Below are 25,701 nucleotides of genomic sequence, written 5' to 3'. Positions count from 1 at the left end.
GCTCCAGGTAAGTGGGGGCGATTTGTACGCAGGGGGGGGGCAGCATCCTGTAGGGGCACCAGCGCGGGCCTTTGCCCTGGGGTGCGGGGCTGGGGAGGTCTGCCACTGTTGGAGGCTTCTGCCATGTTGCATTTCTGCAACGGAATCTCAGGGAAGCATCTCAGGACAATGGCTACTGTGATGGGAAAGCAACAGGGTTTTTCACCATGCAATGGAAGACCAAGGTGGAGAGGGTAACATAGTCAAGGCAAGAGAGGACAAGGGCATGAACAAGTGTTTTTGGTAAGGATGCAGAGAGGAAGGGCCACCGGTCTGCAATATTGAAAAGAGAAAAGAGGCATGATCACACAGAATCACAAAACACCAAACAAAATCCCACTCAAACACTTGGAAATAAAAAGCAGAAAAAAGCCATTTATCCCTCTCTTCCTTCAGAGGGTTCATTACATCTAGTAAATGTATTCCATACCACTGCACTTTCACTCCAAAGTATTTCTGAAGGAAAGGGACTCATTTGATCAGCAAGTAAAAGCAAACATCTTCCAGTGAGATAGAGATACTTGGCTCTGATATCAGGACAACCTGTATAAAGACTCTGTAGACTTGTTAGCTGGGCCTGGGCATTATGACCGATAGTATGGCCAAGAGTTATCCATGCCTGGTAGAATTCAGAAAACAGAAAATCAAATCAGTGCTTTAAAATGTACTGTAAAATATATTATACACCTGTGCTAATATACACACATCTGTATGCTTTAGAAATTAGGTATTAAGGCTGCAATCCTAATCACACTTTCCTGAGAGTAAGCCCTATTGAACAAAATAGGACTTACTTCTGAGCAGACCTGGTTAGGATTCTGCCCTTAGACTTCAAAGTCCCCTAAGTCCCCAAAGCTTGCATATAGGTCTGAATGTGTCAACTTTAACAGGCTTGGTTAAGTAAAAATGGGGAGAGACTATGTATTTCTCCAATTACACTAAATTCTGATGAGATTATGATCAGAGTAAAAATATGGGAAAGAAAAAAAAACTGAATCAGGACAATGGTGGACTTCAAACAAACCACTCTAGGAAACCACTGTTTAACTGTTCAACCTCGTTATCAATGCACTGCAAATGTTAAAAATTGAGAGTACAGGCTTATTTGTGTGGGTCCTGTTCCGGAACCCTCTGTGAATTCCTGAATCCATGGACACAGGGGATGCACCCGCCCTTTGGAGTCTTCCCCAGCCTTCATAATGCCCTTAAAGGCATAAAAACATCACTTCTGGTTTTGCTAGAAGCTGGAAATGATTTTTTAAAACCTTGTAATTGTCATTCTGAGGCTCACAGAGGCCACAGGCAGATGCGTGTGGTGACTGCAGGGTTCAGAAGAGCCTCCAGAGGGGTCATGGGAGGCCCCATGGATCCATGGATAAGTGAAACTGCAGATAAGAAATTCGTGGATACAGGGGTCCCCTGTACAATCCATCATTATGTGGGAAGCTATCAACAAAGGGCAAAATGATTCCCCATTCTTTCTTTCTCCCCAGTTTGCCCCTGTACTGGCCATTACAGAATGGGAGATCCCATGAACCCATAGTTTACAATTAAAACAAATAAGTCTCTTGCATAAACTCAGCAAAAGATGAACCATATTCAAGTGCACAGTTACATTTTTGGACTAAGTGCAATTTCCTCTGAGAAAGAGATATTCAAAACACACTGAGGGCACAGTCCTAACCCCTTATGTCAGTGCTTTCCACCACTGGCATAGTGGTGCCAATGGGACATGTGCTGCATCCTGCAGTTGGGTGTCACTCACGGAGGCCTCCTCAAAGTAAGGGAATGTTTGTTCCCTTACCTCAGAGCTGCATTGCCCTTATGTCAGGGCTGGAAAACACTGACATAAGGGGGTTAGGATTGCACCCTGAGCTACTAATATACATGATCAGCTTTTTCATAATAGTTACTATCTTGACTCCAACTTCTACAACAGACAAGAAAGGTTTGCCAAAGGTTTGCCATTTGCTAAAACAAGTAAACCACAGGACCACACTTACAGTCCAGTACTATCCTTCTCTTCCACTGGTGCAGTGGCATTGAAAAGGCATGCACTGTATCCAGTTGGGGGGGCAGAGCAGGAAACTTTGGAGGGGAATTCCCCTTCAAAAGCCTTCTGCCCCACAATGGGAGGAGGCATGGAGGCTGATGCCTGAGGGGATAGGATCTGCCCCACCAAGCAGGGCAGTTCAATAGGATTGGCTGTTAAACACATACCTGCTCTACAGAAGCAGCATCAGGTGTAAACCGTACAAATGCCTCAATAATTTGTTCAATATTGTCTGCTCCTGCTTCTTTTGCTTTTTTCTCCGCATTGACAAGAATAAAAATATCCAAAATAATTTCTATGAGAGTCAACTTCATGCTAGCAAGTTTTCTCATCAATGGAATGTTAATATTTCTAGTCTGAAATTTTAAAAAAAGATAGTTATGCTATATTCAGTTTTCCACAATCACAGTTGATCTCAAGCAATTAGAAGAGTGTGGCTATTAGGCACTTACAGAAAGAATGCATAGCATTTAGACTGGTTGAATAGCACTGATGTGTAAATGCAAATGGTGAAGGACATGAGGACTAGAAACAGGGGACTACAGCAGGGGTGACCATAAGGTTTACAGGCCAGGTGCACCCCCTCTCCCCCCCCCCAGGAACTTTTTATCCAGCCCCTGTGATAAGTGGGCTCTTTCAGCAGCTCTGCTTCTGCCAAGGCCCTAAGAGGGAATAGGGGAAGGAGCAGACCAAGAGGGAAGAAAGAGGAAAACACTGCTGAAGAGCTGGGAGAGTCCAATTATTCAGCAGCGATGCTTCTAAATCATCATTTCACAGAGCACCTCTCAGCTGCTGAGTGATACTGTGGTAGAAGTGGCACTTCTCTGAAAGGGCGACCCACGTGATAATTAGTTCTCCCATATCTTGAAAATATGATCAAGATTTGCACATTTTCTCTTCTTTCATTTACAGTTAGTGAGTTCTTGGGTGAGAACAAAGTGCTTATTTCTGGCCATCATCTGCTTAATGACATCACTTCCTGGTTAATGATAATAATAATAATATAATAATATACAGTATTTATATACCGCCTTTATTGGTCTTTATTCAAGACTTTATTCAAGGCGGTTTACATAGGCAGGCTTATTAAATCCACGCAGGGATTTTTACAAATTGAAAGAAGGTTCTCTCTTTCAAGAACCACCACATTCAAGGTGTTACACTCCGATCTGGTTTAACATTCTGGCCTCCATCCTCCCACGCTCCGAGCAGATGGAACAGCTCAGCTGCAGCTTGCCAGCTGCTTCAAGGTCGCACGGTGCCGGTGGCCTCGAACTGGCGACCTTGTGGATGTTAATCTTCAGGCAAATGGAGGCTCTACCCTCTAGACCAGACCTCCTGCCCTGCTAATGATGTCATTTCCGGCCCTCAGGACTGTCATGAATGCCAATTGGTCCACTATAGTAAACCAATTTGACATCCCTGGACTAAAGAATAGAAAAGCCCACACTCTGCTGCCTTTTCAATTGCTGCCTTGCTTGCTCTTGGCCTTGACAAGAGGGATCAGCTACCCTCATGCACTGTGGAATACTCATCTGCTAGAAATAATATTTACGTTGGAATGGGGATGGGGAGAACTCATATGGTGTGCCAGGAAGATGTCTATTTTTACAGAAATACTTATAACATGTGAAGGTACCTTGACAGTTATAAAGAACTGTTCACAAACTCACATGTAACTGATGAATGTTCAGAATGACTAATAGTAGTGGATGATGACAGTGACCATTCTGTGATAGTCCACATTCAGTGGTCTACCTCTATATTTTCATTCATTCACCGAATTTGTGAGGGATTTTCAGCATACCCCTTTGATTGCTAACAATCTCCATATTTGGGACATTCACTGTAACATAAGTGTCACTTGAAACTTACCTCGCTAACTGGAAGTAAGCTATTAATGTGTCGAAAAACCTCTTCCATTTGTGATACTGCTTCTTGAGCTAATCTGTATGCATCTAAGTAATGAGTCTGCGTGTCTACAGCATGTGTTGTATGTTTACCTAGTATTCTGTAAGAAAAGTAACATAAGACTTCACACAAAAAATGGTAGTACTTGATGATGTGATGGATCAGAAGAAAATAAACAAATGGGAAAAAAGTAAAAAACATTTTTTTTTATCTCCGCATACATATGAGTCTCATCAGACCAGTGGTTCTCACTCAATTAGCACCGGGGCCCACTTTTTAGAATGAGAATCTCTCATGACCCACTGGAAGTGATGTCATCACCAGAAGTGACCAAAGATCAAAACAGAGGCTTCAGCTGAGAAGGTGAACATTTTTGAGACTTGCAAAGCCAGGTGGATCCTGACAGTGATCTGGTTTAAACAGAAGTTCTTAAAGTGAACTGGGCACTGGGTAGGGCTGAAAACCTTACTGATTTTGGAGCTAGAGGTGTTATTGCAGGCAGGCTACAGAGGAAATTCACTTGGTGGACCAGGGCTGGCTTCTGCTTATTTACAGTAATTGTTTTACTTTAATTATTTATACTTATTTATTTTAATTTGCCTGATGATGCCACTTCCACCACGACATCACTTATGGTGGGTCTTGGACAGATTGTCATTCTAAAAAGTGGGTCCCAGTGCTAAAAGTTTGATAACTGCTGCAATAAGGTGTTAGTAAGTTGACACCCTGGGAGAGGGGTGACACTACTAGTGACCTAAATCACTAAAATCAGTTTGGAGGAATAATACCATCATGTTATATATCAATCAATGCGTAATTTCATGCAGAATGTGTTCTATCAAAAGGTACAGCCAGAAAAACAGTGGGGGCGGAGTGATGGTACATCACCATGCCCACCATCTGGGGCCCCGCCCACTGCATGGGGGGGTGTCGCGCTGGCATCCCGCACCGGGTGACACGAACCCTAGTGACACCACTGGTTATATACCATGGTAACATCAAGTTTAATATACTAAAATAAAATATTGAAATGAATGGGGACCCACCTGAAATTGGCTCACGACCCACCTAGTGGGTCCTGACCCACAGTTTGAAAAACACTGCCAGACATATGCCAGTCATTTTGGTACAGTATGTCTGAGGAGGTAAAAGGGACAAGGAGGTTTTGGAAAGAGGGGATAATATCTGGTGTGTGTGACTGCCACTGTATCCATCCTCCCTCCCCTGCCCCTGGTTCCTCTCCCATGCTCTGTCCCTCCTCCTCCATGCCCATTTTCTGTGCCACTTCATACATCATTATCAGCTGATTTATGGTAGTAGGACACTGTCCCGGCTCAGGAGGGGGTGGACCAGCAGAGCTCTGCTCTGCTGTATCCTATCCTGCATGACGGGCTGAAAAGTACAATTTGGAATCACTCAGGTCTGCGCCAGTAAATAGCCAGCGCAGACTTGAGAAGCCCCATTGTGGGGCTTGGGGCCTCCCATGAAGAGACCTCCAGTGGCCTCAGCAGTGTCGCTGGATGCAGCAATAGCCATTTTGGCGCCGTTGCACATGGCGGAGCCACCGGCTTCAGGACTGGGCTGCCCGACTCTTAACCACTATTTCTTAAACCATTTCTGCCCAATGTTGCATATACGCAACAGGGACCAAATGTGTACAAATGTGAGCCAGGCAAAAATGAGTTAAACAACATCCTCTCCTTCTGCAATGCAAAAGGATTCTGAAGTTGAAACTGAATGCAGTTGCAAAAGTAGTTTGCGATGTGACATGGGTTTTGCTGAAAAGCGGAAAAGTTTAAAATCCCACTGTTTAACCAAAAGGCCACAGAGGGATCTAAAAAGCAGTCCTTTGGATTCAGGTCTTTACTTATAATACAGGCTCTAGAAATACTGTGAGCTTACCTGTGAATATTTGCACGTGCCATCACAGCCTCAGCACTGCAGTCTTTATATTGGTAGCAAAGGAAGTCCTTCTCTATGTGAATTAATTTATCATACGCCTCTCGAAGCATTTCTGATAACTCAGTAAAATGGTGATAGGTACTGATGAACTCCTTGGCAAAGCGTATCTGTATATATGCTTTCCTGGACAGAAGAGAATACTGATAGCACTAGAGAAACTTCTCAAAAATATATCAAATGCCTGGTTAAGTATGGTGTTTTACTGCATTATTTTCTTCACTTGTTTTAGATTTTCTCTGAAGAATGTGCAATTAATTTAAAAATCCAGAAATTCTTACCAATTGTGATTTTATATTTGACTACAAAACTTTAGCTTTGCATTAATGTGTATGCCTGCAATGTGTATAACTGTGGTGGCTCTCTTATATTAAGCAGGGCAAGAGTAATTGTCCCTAATCTTTTCAGGTATAGCATCCCTGCAAGGAGCTGTTGGTATCTTCCTTGTGACTATTTCCTGACTGAGCCAATTTGGGACAGGGAGCCATTGTTTAATTCTTTTTGCTATGTAAACGGCTTTGAGAACTTTTCTGTTGAGAGTCCCTAAAGAAAATAAATAAATGAATGAATGAATAATGAAACAGGGGAAAGCACAATGCTGCAGTTTATAGAATCAATTATTTAATAAAAATAGATTCTAAAAGTTACAATCATGTTTTATTATGCAGTTTATTACCTGGCTTCAAGACTTGCAATTATAACACGCAGCTCAGATTCTCTGTTAGGCTTTTCCATCATTAATTGTCTCAAGACATTTACTGTTTTTTGAAGAAATTGGCAAGACTGTAGCTATGAAAAAACAGAATTGTTAAAAATATTGCCGCCTGGATATTTATGCTATTTCACAACAGAAATCTGTTATTAGATAGGAAAAGTTTACAAAGATAGCGTCAATGAAAAAAATATCATTACAGATATATTCACTGCATAATCGATACTGACATTATCTTTCTTAAAGATTTCAATGAGGTAAATATCCAGATTACTTTCTTACCATTTTATCCTCTTCTTCCTTGTCTCGCCCCAAAATTGCATCAGTGAGACACAAAGTGCTGCAGTGCCAGAAATGCTCACTTCCTCCTATCAGTTGTGCCTTCTCAATCAGTACCTTAGACTGCCTGTGATTTTTCTCCAAATTAGCTAGCACAGCTAGAAGATAAAGGCATTGTGATACAGCACATGGGTCATTCATTTCCTAAAAGAAAAGAAGAAAAAAAGAAGACATTTTCAAATAAAACAAAAAGATAGCTTTTATATTCTACCATGTTTTAAATTAGTTGAGAATTTAACAGCCCAAGCCTAATCGGCCCTGAAGCAGGCAGGCCGGCAACAGGCAGGGTAGGGGCCAGTTGCAGCTCAGCCTGGGGCAATTCCTTCCCCTTAGCCCAGGTAACAGCAGCAGCAGCCCCAAAAGGGCTACTCAGAGCTGTGCCACCTCAAGAGATGGCACAGATTTGAGTAGCCTGGAGCTGCCCTGGGCTACGTGGGACCAGGAATAGGATCCGGCATAAGGATCCGGCAGGAACTGCCCACCCACAGACCCGTCCACTGCCCACTGTCTCCCTGCCTGGAAATGCCTCCTTTCCGACCCCCCACTGACCCCCACACCAACCCAACTCAGCCAGCAAGGGCTTACCTCTTGTGCTGGCGCGTGGGACTTGCATTGGCCTCTGGAGGCCAGTGCACATCCGTGTGCCAGCTTCCCTGCATGAATAGTGGTATGAAAGTGGTACTTGATGGCACTTTCACGACACCATTAAGCCGGTGCAAAGGATTTGCGCTGGGGGCTGGATTGCACCCTGAGTCTTTTAGTGCCTTTATGTTTTGGAGAATGTAATTTGGAGCTAAAACAAATTGGGGAAAATTTTCACACAAACTCAACTCTTTGCAAACATGCAAAATTTGCATTAACCTAATACAAACCATGGATGCTGATGGACTGAGGAATTTTAGAGAACTACTGAATTTGGCAAGAGCTGTTTCTGTGAGCTAAGCACCCACTTAATTAGAGTGCAATACAATAAACTTTAATAAGACTGAAGGTTTCAACTTTTAACAAAATCTCTTTCAGTGATGGCTTTCAGAAGAAAATTCAATACAATGTTCAAAATAGAAAAGCTTGTAGGTGGGGGGGTGTTCTTTTATTTATGTCAGTACCTAATAGACAGTGTTGTGCCCCTTGTGGAATAGTGTGGCACAGTTTTTGCTCACGTGAGTTAGATGTGAATGTAGGTGGCATGCATAATGGGCTTCCAGGAGTCTCCTGCAGCTGATGGACAATCAAAAAGGGGCTGAATCATGTTATATGGCTAGAAAAGTTCTAATCACATTACCTGCATTGCTTGGTGTGCTTCTGCAAGTAGAAGCCTTGCTGGTTGATACAAACACAGTTGGATTAGGACTTCAGCTTTGTTCATCCACAGGTATGGGAAAGAAATGCCACTTAGTCCTTTACCAGACATGGCATTTACTTCCAGAATCTGTAAAGTAATTCATCTTAGAAATTACTCATCTTAAAAAAAAATGCACTACAATTTGGTAAAGTGTAATTATAATGTTAATGCAGTATATAAAAGCTCTTTCAAACTCTATAACATAGGACAGGGGTGCCCAAACCCTGGCCTGCAGGCCACTTGCGGCCCTCAGGGACTCCCAATCCGGCCCGCGGGGAGCCCCCAGTTTCCAATGAATCTGTGGCCCTCCAGAGACTTGCTGGAGCCTGTGCTGGCCCAAAACTGCTCTTAGCATGAGGATGACTGTTCAACCTCTTGCATGAGCTGTGGGGACAAGGGCTGCCTCCACTTGGTCCTATGCCGGCCCTCCCTCCCTCCCTTCCTTCTTTGCTTCCTTCCTTCTCTGTTGTATAGACAGCATTCAAGGCTGTTTACATGGGCAGGCTAGTCTAAATCGTCATTTTTCAATGGGGTTTTTACAAATCTGTAAATCACAGAACTGTGGTTATCTTCTCTGGCTGTGTGCCATTGAGCTTCAGTAGGCAATCATAAATCAAGCCTGGACAGGTCATCAAGGTTGTTCTCTGTTTTTTGCCGGTTGGCCTTCTCACACACTCCCATTCTTCTTTCACTGCATGGCTAATTAGCTCAATGGCAACTCTGTCCTGCCATGAGTACTGCAGCTAGTCACAGACTGGCATTCTGTCTCCCATCTAAAAAACCACAGATTCTCCTGCTTAGCTCTTCTGGCAGTACCAGCAGCTGAACCATCAGTTCACACCTCCTGGCTCCTTTCTTTCCCTCCAATTTGCCTATTTTTTCTCCCTTCTACCTTCTGTCTCTTCCTCATCTGAGTTCTGTCTCCACCCCTGTTCTGCCCTGTCATTTTCATCCTGCATCCCTACTCACTCTCCCTTTTTTGAGCCACTCAGTCCATCCCAAGCTGCAGGTCTTGTCAGCTGATAGGTGGGTTTGAAGACATCATCGCCAAATGTCTCCACAGAAGTTCCACGTAATCTTCACACTAGCTGGGATTACCCAGACCTGCAGCAGCAGGCGAGCTGCTAAGGGCCACAGCTAGTTTGCAGTAGCATAGCTAGAGGCGGGACACTAGAAGGAGACACCTCTATTTTGCTGTAGCTGCCTGGAATGCTCTAGCTCTAGCTGCCTGGATCAGAGGGGAGGGCACAGCATATTCAGGCACCTGCAAATCTTAGCATTGTGACCCCACCAGCTACACTACTGCTAGTTTGCTGCATGCCTTTCACTTAATTGAATGTTGTCCCTATAAACTTCAGAGAAAAGCAGCAACATTGTTTGAAATGCCTTGTCACTATTAGGCAAAATAAATGTATGTTACCTTATCTTTTGCAGTTAAAACTTTTTTACTTTGATCCATAACTCCTGACTTTGAAGAATCAAGTAATGTATTTTCCTTCTGGTTATCCTGTATGGCATTATCATTTTTAAATGTAATCTCTTGCCTAAACCTGAATCGAATAAAGGAGAGGAAAAAAAATTAACATATTGTTATTAAAGTAATGGGTAAGCATATTCAAAAGGTAGAAGCTAGTTACTTTGCCAGTGTCTTTTGAGCTCGATTATTGGCCCTGTCCTAAGGGGGCACTATGCTGGCAGAACACGCAAGGTATGCTTTCTGGCTGTCACAAACACGACTCAGCCAGAGAGCACAGCCCAATGGCTGCCAGAAACAACATGCAGCCAGCTCCGCGCAGTGAAGGACCACCAGCTGTATATAGGGTCAGAGGGAAGTGGAGGAGGCAGGGGGCAAGGTGGATTAGACCCGGAAATGGGGGGGTCAGTGGCCTGATCGTTCTTGGGTCAATGTGGACTTGTGGCAGTGATATCGAGTTGACCAACTGTGCCCCCACAGTGTCTTACTCCAGGGCAAGGGAACAAATGTTCCCTTCCCCCAAAGAGGCCAAATCCCTATTCTTTAATAAATCCTTTATCCTTTAATGCAGTGGTTCTCACACACTGAGCACCAGGACCCACTTGTTAGAATGAGAATCCCATTTTGAAAACCACTGCCCTATAGGAATAATTAGGCCAGGGTAACGTGACACAGTAGTAGTGCCTACAATCCCACTGAAATCTAGTGGGCCCGCCTCTACCCTGACTATGATGGTCCTCTCAAAGAAAACAATTGTTACTCTTATTACAGAATTATTCAGGTTATTGTTCAGATTCAGCTTGGTGTGCTACCAATTGGGTGGGGACCTATGTAAACAATTGGGCCCTTTATTCATGGGTGCCATTTCCCATACTTCTTTTTTCCTGAAGCTGCTAAATCATGATTGATAGGTCTTGTTCTAATTCATTTTTTTAAGTAAACTGCACCAGAATAAAGATGCTAAAATTTGGTGACTCAGCAGTTCAGGAGGGGAAACAGCAGGCTGGTTTGCTGCATAGCCATAGCTCAATGGTACTGCACATGGTTCACATACAGAAAGCCTTGCTTTCAGTCCCACGTATCTGCAGACAGAGCTGGGAAATGTCCCTGACTGAGATCCTGGAGAGCCACGTAGATGACACTGAACTGAATGGATCAGTAGTTTTATTCCGTATAAGGAAGTTGCATATTATTCAGTCCCTCCCTTGCCCCCCTTCCCTGCTTGACAGCCAATTGGTGGAAATTAAATCTTTTTGCAAGAGCTCAATGCTCTCTGCTGTTTTGTGCATGGTGCTTTGGATTCTGATGTACCATCATTAGCTAAATATGTAAAGCCACATATAGAATAACATACTTTGCTACAAAATAGCATACCTTCCCTGCTCCATTTCATTAATGAATACTTCACCCACTGCTTTCTCATGATAAGATGCTGCTTGACACAATTTTAAATCTAAACATATACAGGAGAGTCTGTGAAAAATAAAAGATATAGTAACAATCTGTACTATTTAAAAAAATACAAATGCTTATTCACAGGAAAAGTTTCCAGATTCCCAAAGCAAGATTGGACCTAGCCATTTGTAAACGAGATTGGTTCCATGCAGTGCACATTCTGGAAATGTATCATGAGATATGTCTGGAATAAAAGGCAACTCATGTTTAGAAGTGAAACTGACAGCCCCTGGAAACACCTCTAAATTCAACAAGAATGGAAATTGCACAATTATGGAAAGAGAAATGGGAAATTATGGAAGCCTGCTTTCAAAGGAGTGACAAGATTGTAAGTACAGGGGGGCAGATCCCATATTCACGGTTTCACTTAACCGTGGATGCAGGAGGGCTCCCTTGCACTCCCTGCACCCTCTAGAGCAGGGGTGTCCAAACATTTTGGCAAGAGGGCCACATCATCTCTCTGACACTGTGTTGGGAGCCGAGAAAAAAAAATTAATTTACATTTCAAATCTGAATAAATTTACATAAATAAAGTTATTATTTATGGACATAAACTTATATAAACTTATAAACTTGTAAGATGGAACTTATATGAATGAATGAAGGTCTTGCAGTAGCTCAAGGCCTATAAAAGGCCTTGCACAAAGCAAGACCAGCCTTTCCTTCGCTGCCACTGCTGCATCACAGACGTGAAACAGCAAGTAGTGGAGGAAGCCCTAGTCCCACAGCTCAGGTGAGAGGTCAAACAGTGGTCCTCATGCTGAGAGCAGTTGCGTCAGGCCAGCACGGGGTCCAGCAAGTCTCTGGAGGGCCAGAGGCTCACTGGAGACTGGGGGCTCCCCATGGGCCAGATTGGGAGCCCCCAAGGCCGCAAGTGGCCCCAAGGCTGCAAATGGCCCCCAGGCCAGGATGTGGGCACCTGTGCTCCAGAGGCAAGCACTCCCTTTGCCTCCAGAGGGTCTTCTAAGCCCTGCAGAAATAATGCATGTCTACCTGTGGCCTTTGCGGGTCTCTGCAGGCTTTTTTTGCCCATTTAGGTCAAAAAAGGTCACTTTTAGTTTTTGCAGAAATGAAATGACATTTTTATGCTTTTAAAAGCCCCCCCCCCCCCCGTGGGGCTTCCCCAACCTTCCTAAAGCCTTTTAAAGGCATAAAAATGTCACTTCCAGTTTTACCAAAAAACTGGAAGTGTCTTTTTTTGGCCTAAACTGCCAATCTGAGCCCCAGAGGCCATGGGCAGAAGTGCACAGCCTCTGTGGGGTTCAGAAGATCCAATGGAGGCAAGGGACATCTCTGGTATCAGCAGGGGGTTCCAGAATGGAACCCCACAGACACCGGAAAACACTTTTATACATGAAATTGCTTTGTTTTGTTTCTTGCTGTTAAAATGATTACACATACAAATGATTGACAGCCCAATCCTATCCACACTTTCCTGGGAGTAAATCCCATTGACTCTAATGGGACTTACTTCTGTGTAGACATGCATAGGATTGGGCTGTGAGGTACTTACCAGGGGCAACAGTTCAGGAGAACATAGGGAACACTTGTTAGTTTCAGACCACATACAATTATTCCTCAGGAACACCAGTTCACTGATTCTATGCAATGAGTGACACTTTTTTTACAAACAATCAAAATGGATCTATATATGAGCTGTTTATACCAAAGGCACAAATTCTTTATATTAAAAAGTGAATGAAAATGGAACAGATAACTGTCCTGTGATGACTGGTGAGATTCATATATACGCCGGTTTGCACAAGACAAGCACTTCCCCTTATGCATGTGGGAGAGGCAAAATTCCTTCCAATAGCAGCCATTTGTACATTATGAGTACCCTCTTCATAACGTAAAAATTGAATTACAGTGAGGCCAAAGCAGACTTGGCCACCTTATCTTCAGATAAGGCTACCTCAGCTACTGCTTTTAGAAGGGTTTGGTAGAGCCACAATTTGGCTAAAATTATTATTATTATTAACAGTATTAACAGTATTAACTGTTGTGGTGTGTGTGTAATGCAGCATTTTTGGATTACATTAAGGGTTCCCTACATCTCCTGCTATCATCTCCCCCTTAGAATTCTCCTATCATTTCCCCCTTTTAAAAGCTCCTGCGTGTGAGTGGAGCAGCTGTCAATCTAGGCCAGGGGTGTTCAAACATTTTGGCAAGAGGGCTACATCATCTCTCTGACACTGTGTTGGGGGCCGGGGAAAAAAGAATTCACATTTTAAATTTGAATAAATTTACATAAATGAATATATTAGAGATGGAATATATGAATGAATCTTGCAGTAGCTCAAGGTCTATAAAAGGCCTTGCACAAAGAAAGGCCAGCCTTTCCTTTGCTGCCACTGCTGCATCACACATGTGAAACAGCAAGTAGTGGAGGGAGCCCTTGTCCCACAGCTCAGGTGAAAGGCTGAACAGTCATCCTCACACTGAGAGCAGTTGCATCGGGCCAGCACAGGCTCCATCAAGTTTCCAGAGGGCCAGAGGCTCACTGGAGACTGGGGGCTCCCCACAGGTCGGATTGGAAGCCCCCGAAGGCCGCAAGTGGCCCCTGGCCTGGGGTCTGGGCACCCCTGATGTAGGCCATGGTTACTCTGCTGTGGTAACTGGTATGGGGGTTTGTTTTTTTTTAAATATACTGTAATCACAAACAAATAATCCAAATGGCTCATGTTAAAATAGATAGCTTCTTGCAATTTCACCTCAAAAATATCCAAGAGTGAGGATCTGGAAAATTATACCCCTTCCCCCTTCTGAAATGGCATTTTTGTGTTTAGAGAATTTAGAGAAACTAGGTGTCCAGCCATACTAGCTCATTATTTTGCATTGAGGTCGCACCTGAAAGAGTCTATAGTTTTGAAGCGGCACCGCTCAAATATGAATCACTGGAAGGCGCTTTAAAATGCAATTCTCTCAAAAAATTCCAAGCAGTTCTGGGGAGTGGTCTCAGGTTTTTTTTGTAAACCTACGGGACCTATGGGGTTTTTTTTTGTAAACCTACGGGACCTTCACAGATCTCTGCATCTTTGTGGGAGTCCTATTTTAAATCAATTTTTTTTATGAGAATATTCAAGAACCAACCATTGATTATGCCTCCTTAGCGGACATTCAAGATTGGCCCCCGGTAACAGCCTCAGATATTAAAAAGCTTATTAGCGGCCTCAGTGCAGGAAAGGCTGCCGGGCCAGACAGTCTACCTTCTGACCTGTTTAAGTTGGATCCAGATTAGTGGGTTCCTCTTCTAGCAGATCTGTTCATTCTGGTGGACAGGTCAGGAATTATGCCTGCCTCCTGGACAAAATTATTTTGGTTCCACTACACAAAAAAAGGTGACAAAAGATTCCAAGAAAATTTTCAACCAATAAGCCTTTTGTCAGTGGTAGCCAAGTTGTACTCCAAACACTTGCTTGACAAGCTTTCAGGTTAGTTATTAGATAATAATGTTATAGGCTCTGAGAGGCTGGGTTTTGAGCAGGGAAGTCAACCTTGAATAACTGTCTGATTCTATTTCATCTTGCAACAAAGTATGCCTCACAGTGAAATTTATACCTATACACAGCTTTTTTGGATCTCAAGGGTGCATTTGATCCAGTGGATTGGGGGATTTTGTGGGGCAAGCTGACTAAAATGGGTCTTGATAGAAGACTGATTTTTTTGATACAGAGACTTCATTCTGGCACCTCTGGTCATACCAAGTTGTCCTCGCGTGGTGATCTGTCTGGGGAGGTTCTCCTGAACAAGGGAGTAAAGCTGGGTTGTGTGCTTGCCCCCACCCTGTTTAATTTGTATGTCAATGACTTCGCTACCCACTTGCACAAAGTTGACACTCACTGCCCTAAACTTGGCTCCATAAAATCCTGTACTGCTCTATGCAGACGATATGGTTCTGCTCTCCTGAACCAGAATCGGTTTATGGCGCCTGGTTCAATCTAGTTTTATCTATTTTGAACAGAATAAGCTCTCTTTAAACTATGAAAAGTCCAAAATCATGGTATTTGGTAGATCATGGAAACCCCAACTTTGAACTTTTAATGGCAAAGTGATCAGGCAAGTCAAGGAATTATTTGGGCATCCTGTTGTATTATAGACTTTCTTGGAGCCCACACAGGCAGGCGAGGATTCAGGCTGCAAAACTGTCTACACAGGCCATTGTACGCTTTTTCTATGCATGGGGCAATTCCTATATCCTTTCTGCCCTGCAAATCTTTAATGCCAAGGTTAAAGCCCAAATTTTGTATGGAATACCTATTTGGATGTCTGCATTTGGTGCCAGAATTGCGAGGATCCAGTCATCGTTTTTATATAAAATATTTGCTGTACCATGCTGTGTTCCATACGCAGCATTATGTTTGGAAGTGGGCCAGTACAAACTAGAAACCATGGCCTGGGTCCATTTCTGCAAATTCTGGTTAAGGGTTTGCTATGCGTCTGAGCAGGACATTCTGCTCAGAGGCTTATTAACTGACCCAACATTCTCCCCAGGCCTGTCATTGTTTCTCAAAAAGGTTCAGGCCATAGGTCTCTCAGCAGATCTGTTAGGAGCCCTCTCTCCAGAGCTAACATTTAAAACATTGAAAACCTGATTGGAGGATATAGAGTGGCAAGAGCTGTTTGCAGCTGCATCCACCACCTGTTCACCCCTCCGGTTTTCGCTTTTTCCAATCCTGGACAAACGGCCGGCTTACTTATACTTCCTACTTAACTCACAGGAACGGAGAGCCTTCTCCCTGGCGCACTGCAATGTTATGCCATCTAATTTTACATGGGGGAGATACAAAGGCCTGAGTGTGCAAGCAAGGGTGTGTAGTTGCAACTCTCTGGACACTGAATCTCTTCCACATATGATCCTAACTTGCAAATGGTTTGACAATCTGCGTTCGCAGTTGCTCAAGCCACTTTTGTCCTCCATGCATGGATCGGAGGACTTTGTGCTACATCACTTGCTATTAGGAAAGGATGAAGAATGTACAAGCCAGGTGGCAAAATTTCTTTAATCTTGAGGAGGTGCAGTACAAGTGAGTAAAGGCGATGTATTGGTTTGATTTATGGGGCTGTTTTAGGTATGATCTAAGTGTACTGTTTTATGTGTTTATGTTGATTTTTATGCCAGTAAAAGGTTTCTGAATCTGAATGTGTTTTACCACTGGATATAATGCTGAAAGCTGGGGTAAAGTGACAGAAGAAAACAGAGGACAACAAATTACATTAACCTAACCCTAAAGATAAACATTTTAAAATCCTATTAATTTCAATGGAAACACATGCTTAACTATGTCCAGTTACAATTAACCAAGTTTACTTAATGGGGGCTACATCACTACCCCATAATCAAAACTATAGGCTATTTTCCACTGTGTTTATGTGTTAAAAAAAAGTGTTACGAGGGAAGTTTGTACATATCTGTTCACAGCAATGCACATCCTTGTTTTGCTATTGGAAATTTACTTATAATGCTTTTCACATATAATTTTAGGCATGGGAGGAACTTGGGGGAATACTATACTGACATTAAATAACAACATGTGGAAGCAGCTTTAACACAAAATACAAAACATGAAGCAGGATGAGGCTGCAATTCTATCCTCACTTTCCTGGGAGTAAGTCCCACTGAACACAACAGGATTTATGTCTGAGTAGACCTACTTAAGGTTGGGCCCTGGGAGTATGCACGGCAACCAACATCAGAGGTACATTTATCTTTGAACAATATAGGAAATTGAAATGTCTCACAATGACTGCGACTATCAAATACAAACCGAAGATGGTAGAGATCTGACAGGCTTTTGCTTTCAACAACATCGAGCGCAATGACTTCAGCCAGCTGAAGAGCCGGAAGAGTTAAATGAGTACATAACATTTTCTGCAGCTCTTTAACTAACAGGTCGAGGTAGTATAAGGTGCGTGTCTAAAAAATTTTGAGAGAGAGAAGGCTGTGAACTTCAATGCTGCTTTCTCAATTTCAGTTTCAACATTGTAAGAAATGATGCTGAAAAATATCTCCAATGGTATATTAAGCTGTCATCAAGGATTTATTACGTAAATTTGTTACGTGGATATAATGCACGTAATATGTAGTTTGTAGTCAAAACCTCCTATTTTGAGCAACAACAAACCAGTCCTATCCTGCCTCCCCCTTGCTGATGCAACTGAACCAAAAAGGCATGTGTTATAGTAATCCAGCAAGGGGTGGAGCAGGAGGCTTTGGAGGGGAAAAGAGGTATTAGATCTGTGCCAGCAATTTTGCTGGCACAAGTCCAAGGAGAGGAATGGGATGGGGAGGCCACTGACCAAAGGGACAGAATCCAGCGCACACCATCATTGCCAGATCCACCCCTTCACACCGTCCCTGTTCCCCTCTCCCCAGTTCTGATCCCTTACTGCCCCATTCCATCTTCCCTTCCCCCTCTCTGCCTCTCCCCTCTCTTACCTGCAGTGGCAGGTCTTTCTGCATTTGCTGATGTAGGTGGGAAGGCTCCGTTCTGCCTTCCCCTCCCCCATTCCTGCCTCCTTCGCTATCTTACCTGCCTTGGCAGGTCCTTCTGGGTCTGTTGATTCAGGTGGGAAGGCTCCGGGCGTCTGCCAGCACTTGGGTAGCACACAGTGCACTTTATGGCTGCATTTCAGCAGCCACAACCAGTGGAATGTGTGTTCCACTGGTGGCTTAGCCCAACAGGATTGGGCTGTTAATAAAGCACCTTCACTGCAAACTGCAAACTGCACTTTGGGCTCCACTTTGCAAGGGATAAAAAGGGAAATAAACTATTCAGCATAGATCTGAAAACCACTACTGACCTGAAAACCAGAAAGACAAAGCAATTTTCATCATTTACATTTTTAAAAAATGGCTTTATCAGTCAAATACAGTCCAAGACGTCTGCCATATCAAATCTGTTCTTTCCCACTCCAACAAGCTCCTCAAACACATACAAAAATATTGTATGTGCTCAATACAATACATACAAGGCTCAACAAAATATTGTCTCTCCTTAAACACAATATTTTGGAAATATTACTCACAGGTGCTAAAATGTTGTCTTTGTTCAAACCACAATTGCTTGGGTCCTGTTTAAAGGCATCTCTAATTTCATCCGGACAGTCATAGCTAGCCCATTCCTCCACATTCGCTGGTAAGGCATCAATTGGGCCTTTCCTCTTAGGCTTCTCTTTAATAAAAGATTGCATCTGCAAATAAGATTTTCTGTAAGGAATTTATTTTTCATAAACTTCCAGTACATTAAACCTGTGGTTTTCAAACTCCCAGGGAGTTTGAAAGCCGCAGTAAGTTCTTGCAGGGGTGGGTGGGTGGAGGCAGTGGGGGTGGGGGGGAAAGCTCAGGGGGGGCTGCAGGGGCTTGGGTGCACTTTCCCGAGCTTCCTGCAGCCTCCCAGGGGTGTGGGGAGCCCTGCGCGGCTGTCCACAGGACTGCCCAATGGTTCACAAGTGAAAGTGGAGTGACTGCACTCCGCTTCCGCAAAACCGGATGGAGAGTACGATCGCTCCACTTTCACTTTTGAAGCTGTGGGGAGTCCAGCAGAAGGTCGCGCAGAGCTCACCTGCACCCCCGGGAGGTTGGGGTGCAGGAGGAGGCTTGGGTAAGTGCACCCAAGCCCCAGCAGCCCCCCCCAGCAGCCTCCTCCCTGTCTCCTGGCTGCCCCCGTCCCTTAAGGGGAAACAGGCCAGAGCCCACAGGCTGGGGCATCGCGACACCCCAGTCTGAAAACCCAAGATGCCACTCTGGAATTCCAAGGTGCCACTCTCCATGCACAAGGTACCATGCACATGGAAGGATGGCTACCTTACACTAGAGCACTGTATGCGAAAGGTGAAGTTAGTCTGCCATCATTAGAAGTTTGATTCGTGGTGACACTTGAGGGAGGTTTTTCTGTGGTGGTGCTCAGTATGTGGAAGTCTCTGCCTCAGGAAATCAGATTGGCTTTCTCATTACCATTCTTCCATAGGTGATTAAGTAGTAATAGTAGTATGTAGCATTTGTATAGCTCTTTTGAGTCTGCAGAGGGCTTCGTTGTATTGTCTTAATGTTAATCTACCTTTTTGGCATCACTCTGATCACTCTGAACATCACTCGTGGTTGTTTCTTTTTGTGTTTGAATTGGGTGCTATTTTTCAACGCTTTTGTAGTTTCATTTTTGTTTCTAATGGACATTTTATTTATTGTTAGCCTGAGTGTTTTCATTTTTGAAGAGGAAAGGTGGGATATAATTTTTAGAATAAACAAATATTCTTCCACTTGCACAGGTTGCAGTGTGTTCATGCAAACAAAACCAACCCATTGTGGAACAGTGTGAGTAGCTATTTTCCTCCCACACACCATTTTTCCTTCCACTGAGACCCTTCTTTGTATCCAACTCATCATATTATAAATAAACTGTACCTGTTTGACAGTTTTTGAGGATTTATCTTTGGAAGATCTATCTTTTGAGGTAGGACTTGTTGGTGAAGCCTGAGCAGCAGCAGTATTCAGAAAAAAAGGAACAGGAAAAAGAGTTAGAAAACTTCTATATTGTTATTGTATACTAAAATAAGATAAAATACCTATTTTCAAATAAATATGTGTAAGATTGCAGCCTTGTACTGTTCCCATCACGTTTTTAGAGGGAGAAAATACTTTATAAATCCTTGCCATAAGAGCAGGCTCTTCTTCACTTTCCCCCCCCCCTCCTTTATTTGATAGAAATGCCATTCAGTTGAAAAAGGAGGAAGAAAAAGAAAAAGGAGGGAGGAGCCAAGCTGACTGATTGGCTTCTGCTCCTCAGCTCACATGCATGGCATGGAGGATAACATCCCCAACTGTTACTCATGTCACCAATGAAGAGAGGTGCAGGGGGCTGATTATCTGTTAAGCAGTTTGAAGGGCAAAGTGAGAGAAGGAATGGACTGAATTTGGTGCCTTCATCTCCTTTTCCAGTCTCACAGGTAATCAACAGTGTCAGGACTGACAGGGCAAGTCTTTTTGTCAGCGCATGCTAGTTTGCACAAACCATGGCAATGAATTCACAGCAGCCTTTTGCATTGCCTATATTTTGCATTGTCTTTCTATGTACACACTTCTCACTGGACTGGGATGCATGTGAGCTTAAAGAGAAGCATTACAGGAATTCACAGAACTCATCCAAGATAGCCTAAATAATTTCCATAATTTATTACTGAAGAACTATCCACTTGTAATGCATTTCTTTGAAGAAAAAGTAAGCTTTTTCGCATAGAGGAGTGCCTTACTTGTTTTGTATCTTTTTTCCCCTGTTTAGGTGAGGTTTTCCCATGCTTGCTGGGAGTAGCTTGCAGAGTTGGTGAGATTTTTGCCAATGCCTTTAAAACAGATCCTGCTGATGACAGTGAAACCTGGACAAAAATAATTACATTTTTAAAGAAAAAAATCTTCAACAATAATAAAATCCTTTAACAGTTGAATACAGAAAATGTAATACAGGTTAAGAAAAGTGCCCTAGGACATTTGAGATTTGTAGTTACCTTCATTATTTTTATAAGGTGCAAACTTATAATTAAATACAAGTTAATGCAATTGCCAGCTTGTACCACTTCAAACAATTTCAGCTGCATCTTGCGTTAACTAAAGTCCATCATTCTTGCATTTGTGAAAGTGCCTTTGGTCCTATTCCTATCCTTCTCCTTCCCTGCTGATGCAACTGCACAAAGGAGGCTTATGCTGTATCGGCTGGGGGGGGGGGAGGAGGAATGATGCAATGGGAGAGGGAAGTAAGATAACATTTTACTTACCCTACTCCACTGTACTATGGTCTCCTATGGATCTACTCAGACCTGTGCCTTTGGCTGGCACCTGTGCAAGTGACCTGACGAGGCATTGTAAGGCCATGCAGAAGGTACAGAATATTGGCAGTACCATTGCTGCTGATTTTCCATCCCCTGCTCACCCTTTACATGCCCCCAGAGCCATCAATCCTCACCCAGTTCTGCCCATCCCCTGTACTGTTCTGCCCAATCCATGCCCCTGCCACCAACCTACCTTTGCAAGTGGACACAGCCTCTGGAACCACTGTGGTTTGCGGAAGTGGTTCTAAAATGGTTGCCCACAGCATGCTATGTACACATCTGGAGATTAGTTTGCAACATTGGAAGAGCTTTCCGCTGTCACTAACCCCTTCATCTGACAGCCCAGTCTGGTTCAGATTCGACTGTGAGTTATAATCTGTCTTATTTTTGTGATGAAATCTAAGACTTTGTTCAAAAATCTTGAGATGAGGTGTAGCAATCATCTCATACTAGTCAATCTTATCTTCAGGGAACCTTTCGTTCTGAGCAAGAACTACCAACAATTTGACACAATAATTTACCTCATTTCTTTCATTCTTTTATATTGGACAAGATTTGCAGAAACCTTTGTGAAAAAACTGGAATGTAGGAATATGATGGACTCTAACAATGTATTCCATATGTCTGAAGGGCACTGACACATTAGGGAGAAGATGGTCTAATGATGACTAAAAATACGTACTCAATAACCATCTGTATTTTTCCCTCATTTTCTCCATAGAGTGCCAGATATATGAATGGCACTAGATTAAGTATCAGCATAATGTGCATTCTTGTCCTATGGCAACAACTTTAAAAAAATACCCAAAGGTTCAAATGTACCATTAGATCATTGGAGTTTAGATTTTGATTTCCAAATTGTTGGCAATGATAGCAATGCCATTTGCACAAGCTGCAACATATTTCCCTGGTTCTTGGTATAGCCTGGTCATATTGGCTACTATCATAATATGAGGAAGTTAGAAGCCATTTTTGGAACAACACATTAAGACCATGTAGATGAAATATCACATTTACAGTAAATGCTGTTCCAAAAGAAGGATTACTGAACTTGCAATACTGCAAAAGTTGATTGAGCCAAGAAATTTAATTTTGCCTCTTCTGTGATTCTACCCAATTACAAGCCAAAAAAGTAAAGCGTTAAATTGCAATTTAGAAAGCAATTTACAAATTTTAGACCCAAAATTAATATACAGCTTTGTGAAGTGGCAAGTCTATGAGGCTGGGATCTTATAAGTATCATTGAAAAGATTTGCCATGAAATTAATACAACTGACATCATTGTTAACAGCTTTTAGGATACAGGCAAAATTAGCACTTCTGAAAATTATCACCCCTTCCGCATCCCCTGCTGGCGTATTTGCAGCTAGAGGTTCAGTTATATGTGCCAGGAAGGCTCCAGCCTTTGTGCTGGTACTCCAGTAGTCTGCTAATTGTGCACTGCTGGAGAGCACTTTAGGGCTGCTTTTCACCACTGGAGGAAAAACTAGTTCCGCCAGCACAAAAAGCACATAGGATTGCGCTGAAATCTGAGTATTTCTGCAAGCCAGTCATACCTTTCTGCCCAAATTATTTATTTATTTGTTTGTTTATTTATTGGATTTATATTCTGCCTTTCTCCCCGAAGGGCATCCAAGGCGGCTAAGAATCAAGATTAAAATACAAATCAAAATAAAATACAAATAAACATTAAAAAAGAACAATTAAAAACAATTAAAGCAAGATAAAATGCAGTCAGCAGATAAAAATACATAGTAAAAGACATAATTTATAAAAGCAGCCCTTATAGGGCCTCAAAGGCTTTCCTACATAAAGAAGTCTTCAGGCCCCGCCAGAATGTCAATAACGAGGAAGCTGTTCTCAACTCAAAGGAGAGGGAATTCCACAGTGCAGGCGCCACCACCAAAAAGGCCCTGTTTCTGACTGCCATCCCTTTCACCACTCTCAATGACGACACAACCAACAGGGACCCTTCTAATGACCTCAGTGAACAGATCGGACTATAAGAAAGAAGGCGGTCTCTCAAATAGGCTGGTCCCAAGCCGTGAAAATTAGTAGCACTGTGAAGCTCTAAGTAGATGTGTTTGAAAACATTTATTTTACTCAGAAGTGAGCACAATGTGTTTAATAAGACTTGCAACCCAATCCTGAGTTGCACAGCGCCCCAAATGGCTGATGCGGCATCCTAACCATACCAGGCAGCTGCCATTGGCTCCCGATTTCTCCCCGGGGGGACATTTATCCCCTTTCCCCGGGTAAGGTAAAAAGCCCTGCAAATGGGGCTACTCAACTCTGTGCTGGTTATTTAGCCAGCACAGAGTAAAGCAGCCCCATGTTGGGCTGGGAGGCCAGACGTGGGATTATGGATTCAGCAGAGCAGAACTGGTCCCACACTGCTCCCTACTCCTGCCCCGCCTACTCCCTGCCCTCCCCCACCTTCTCCCTGCCCTCCGCCACCCTGCCCTGGAATGCCTCCCCCAATGCCCCACTCTCCATGGCCTAGTGCTCACCCGGAGCGCCAGGCAGCGTTAGGCTGGCCTCTGATTGGCACTGGCCTAGCAAGGGCTTGTGCTAGACCAGCTCCACACTCGGCTGGTACTAACTGTCGTGGGTGTGCCTTATGGCATGTTTGCGACAATGTGCAACGGCGGTGGGCCAGTGTGAGGCCATCAGGATCAGGCTCTTGGGCTGAAATCCTATCTTACTCACTGGAAACAAACACCTCTATCAATAAGTATGGAGCTTGTTTGTATGGAAGTACAGAGGTTGAAATGGTAGAAAAGAAACGGTTTAGACAATGTACAGCCTTTTGGAGCAAAATCTATATTAAGAATATAAGAACATAAGAAGAGTCCTGCTGGAACAGGGAGCTCACAAGACATTGAATATATTGGAGTACACTAAGGCAATGTTTCTCAAACTGTGTGTCGGGACCCACTAGGTGGTTAACAGCCAATTTTAGGTGGGTATTCATTCAAAATATTCATTTCAATATTTTGTTTTTAATATATTTAACTTATTGCTACCGTGGTAAGTGACTTCATTTGGGGAAATGTTACAGATCTGTACTTTTAATAGGCTACTATGTACATGCTTTTAACAATGACAGTCAATAGGGCTTATTCGCAGGTAAGTTTGGGTAGTATTGGAGCCAAGGATTGTTAAAAATTTTCCTCTTTGATTATGTCACTTCTGGTGGGTCCTGACAGATTCTCATTCTAAACAGTGGATCCCGGTGCTGAAAGTTTGAGAACCACTGCACTAAGGAATTACTACATGTATTTTCTCACCTGCCAAATGCGAATCACAAAAGCATATGCCATCAGACAGTGTTGCTGATGAGAAGGTGAACCATGGCCAGAAATGACAGCCATCAGAGTATGAGCTCTGACCAAGCCTTCTAATTGCTTTATACTTCTAAAATCTTCAATAGTAATTTGGTGGCTTGAATCTATGGTCAGAAACAACAACAGATGGTATTGCTATTTGTTTCCACTTAAAAGTAACATCAATGCCACAGCATACCAATAGTCTGACAAAGCAGATTTTAAATAATGTCTATTATTCAAATGACAATAAAAAAATAGTTCACAGGACAACTCAAACTGAAGTCTAATACTGAAAATTACTTACTTAAAAGCATACTTGCAAGTACTTAAACACATACCATTCTCATCATGGTTTTTCCTGATAGGTGTCAGATGTATTAAAATATATATTGCCCAGTCCAGGTGTTTAATAGCATCCCTAAGAGGAAACTGATTGCAATACAGCCATTCTGCAAATTCTAATATATTATCGACTTTCTTTAATTCAGATTCTTTTCTCTATAGAAAGACAGGAAATGCATCATTAGGCACATTGTTCTTGAAAAACATTTCAAATTCCTTTTCAGAGCGCCAATAAAGTTCAAATGCAGAGCAAGCAATACACTAATCTTAGGCAGGCAATCTATATCTCCATTATCTTGCAAACTTCAATTATATTTTATCTGTCATAATTACTGAAAAAGATGGAAAAAACATAGAAATTAACACAATGGAAGTTACAGTATAATCTATATATAGATTATACACTATAGTATAGTACAGGGGTGCCCAAACCCCGGCCCTGGGGCCACTTGTGGCCCTCAAGGCCTCTCAATGTAGCCCTCAGGGAGCCCACAGTCTCCAATGAGACTCTGGCCCTCCGGGGATTTGTTGGAGCCCACACTGGACCGATGCAACTGCTCTCAGCGTGAGTGCGACTGTTTGACCTCTCATGTGAGCTGTGAGATGAGGGCTTCCTCCACTATTTCTTATTTAACATCTGTGATGCAGTAGCAGCAGCAAAGGAAAGGCCAGCCTTGCTTTGTGCAAGGCCTTTTATAGGCCTTGAGCTATTGCAAAACCTTCATTCATTCATATAAGTTCATCTTTAATATATTCATTTATGTAAACTTAAGTAAATTTATTCACATTTTAAATGTAAATTAATTCTTTTTTCCCCCGGCCCCCCACACAGTGTCAGAGAGATGATGTGGCCCTCTTTGGAAACTATGGACACCCCTGGTATAGTATAAACAGAAATAATCAAGGCAAGAGTGATGATACCAT

The 25,701-nt window shown here is 42.9% G+C and overlaps 1 protein-coding gene across 1 annotated transcript in view; it reads right to left on the bottom strand.

Annotated features, from left to right (window-relative positions):
* CFAP46 (cilia and flagella associated protein 46) overlaps positions 1 to 25,701 on the bottom strand; it is a 113,954-nt gene that overhangs the window by 28,558 nt on the left and 59,695 nt on the right. The window contains exons 28-42 of the mRNA XM_066621430.1: positions 24,774 to 24,933; positions 24,397 to 24,557; positions 20,534 to 20,656; positions 19,689 to 19,757; positions 18,314 to 18,478; positions 17,053 to 17,201; positions 11,204 to 11,302; positions 9,776 to 9,905; positions 8,296 to 8,442; positions 6,957 to 7,157; positions 6,639 to 6,745; positions 5,906 to 6,088; positions 3,968 to 4,103; positions 2,260 to 2,448; positions 470 to 658 (exon numbers count right to left, since the gene is read on the bottom strand). Of these exons, the coding sequence (XP_066477527.1) occupies positions 470 to 658; positions 2,260 to 2,448; positions 3,968 to 4,103; positions 5,906 to 6,088; positions 6,639 to 6,745; positions 6,957 to 7,157; positions 8,296 to 8,442; positions 9,776 to 9,905; positions 11,204 to 11,302; positions 17,053 to 17,201; positions 18,314 to 18,478; positions 19,689 to 19,757; positions 20,534 to 20,656; positions 24,397 to 24,557; positions 24,774 to 24,933 (2,208 nt within the window). The remainder of the gene's footprint in view (positions 1 to 469; positions 659 to 2,259; positions 2,449 to 3,967; positions 4,104 to 5,905; positions 6,089 to 6,638; positions 6,746 to 6,956; positions 7,158 to 8,295; positions 8,443 to 9,775; positions 9,906 to 11,203; positions 11,303 to 17,052; positions 17,202 to 18,313; positions 18,479 to 19,688; positions 19,758 to 20,533; positions 20,657 to 24,396; positions 24,558 to 24,773; positions 24,934 to 25,701) is intronic.

This window comes from Tiliqua scincoides, chromosome 3 (assembly GCF_035046505.1).
Source record: "Tiliqua scincoides isolate rTilSci1 chromosome 3, rTilSci1.hap2, whole genome shotgun sequence".
NCBI classification, from domain to species: domain Eukaryota; kingdom Metazoa; phylum Chordata; class Lepidosauria; order Squamata; family Scincidae; genus Tiliqua; species Tiliqua scincoides.
Note: the sequence above shows the minus strand (reverse complement) of the source record. Positions and strands in the feature narration are given on the sequence as shown.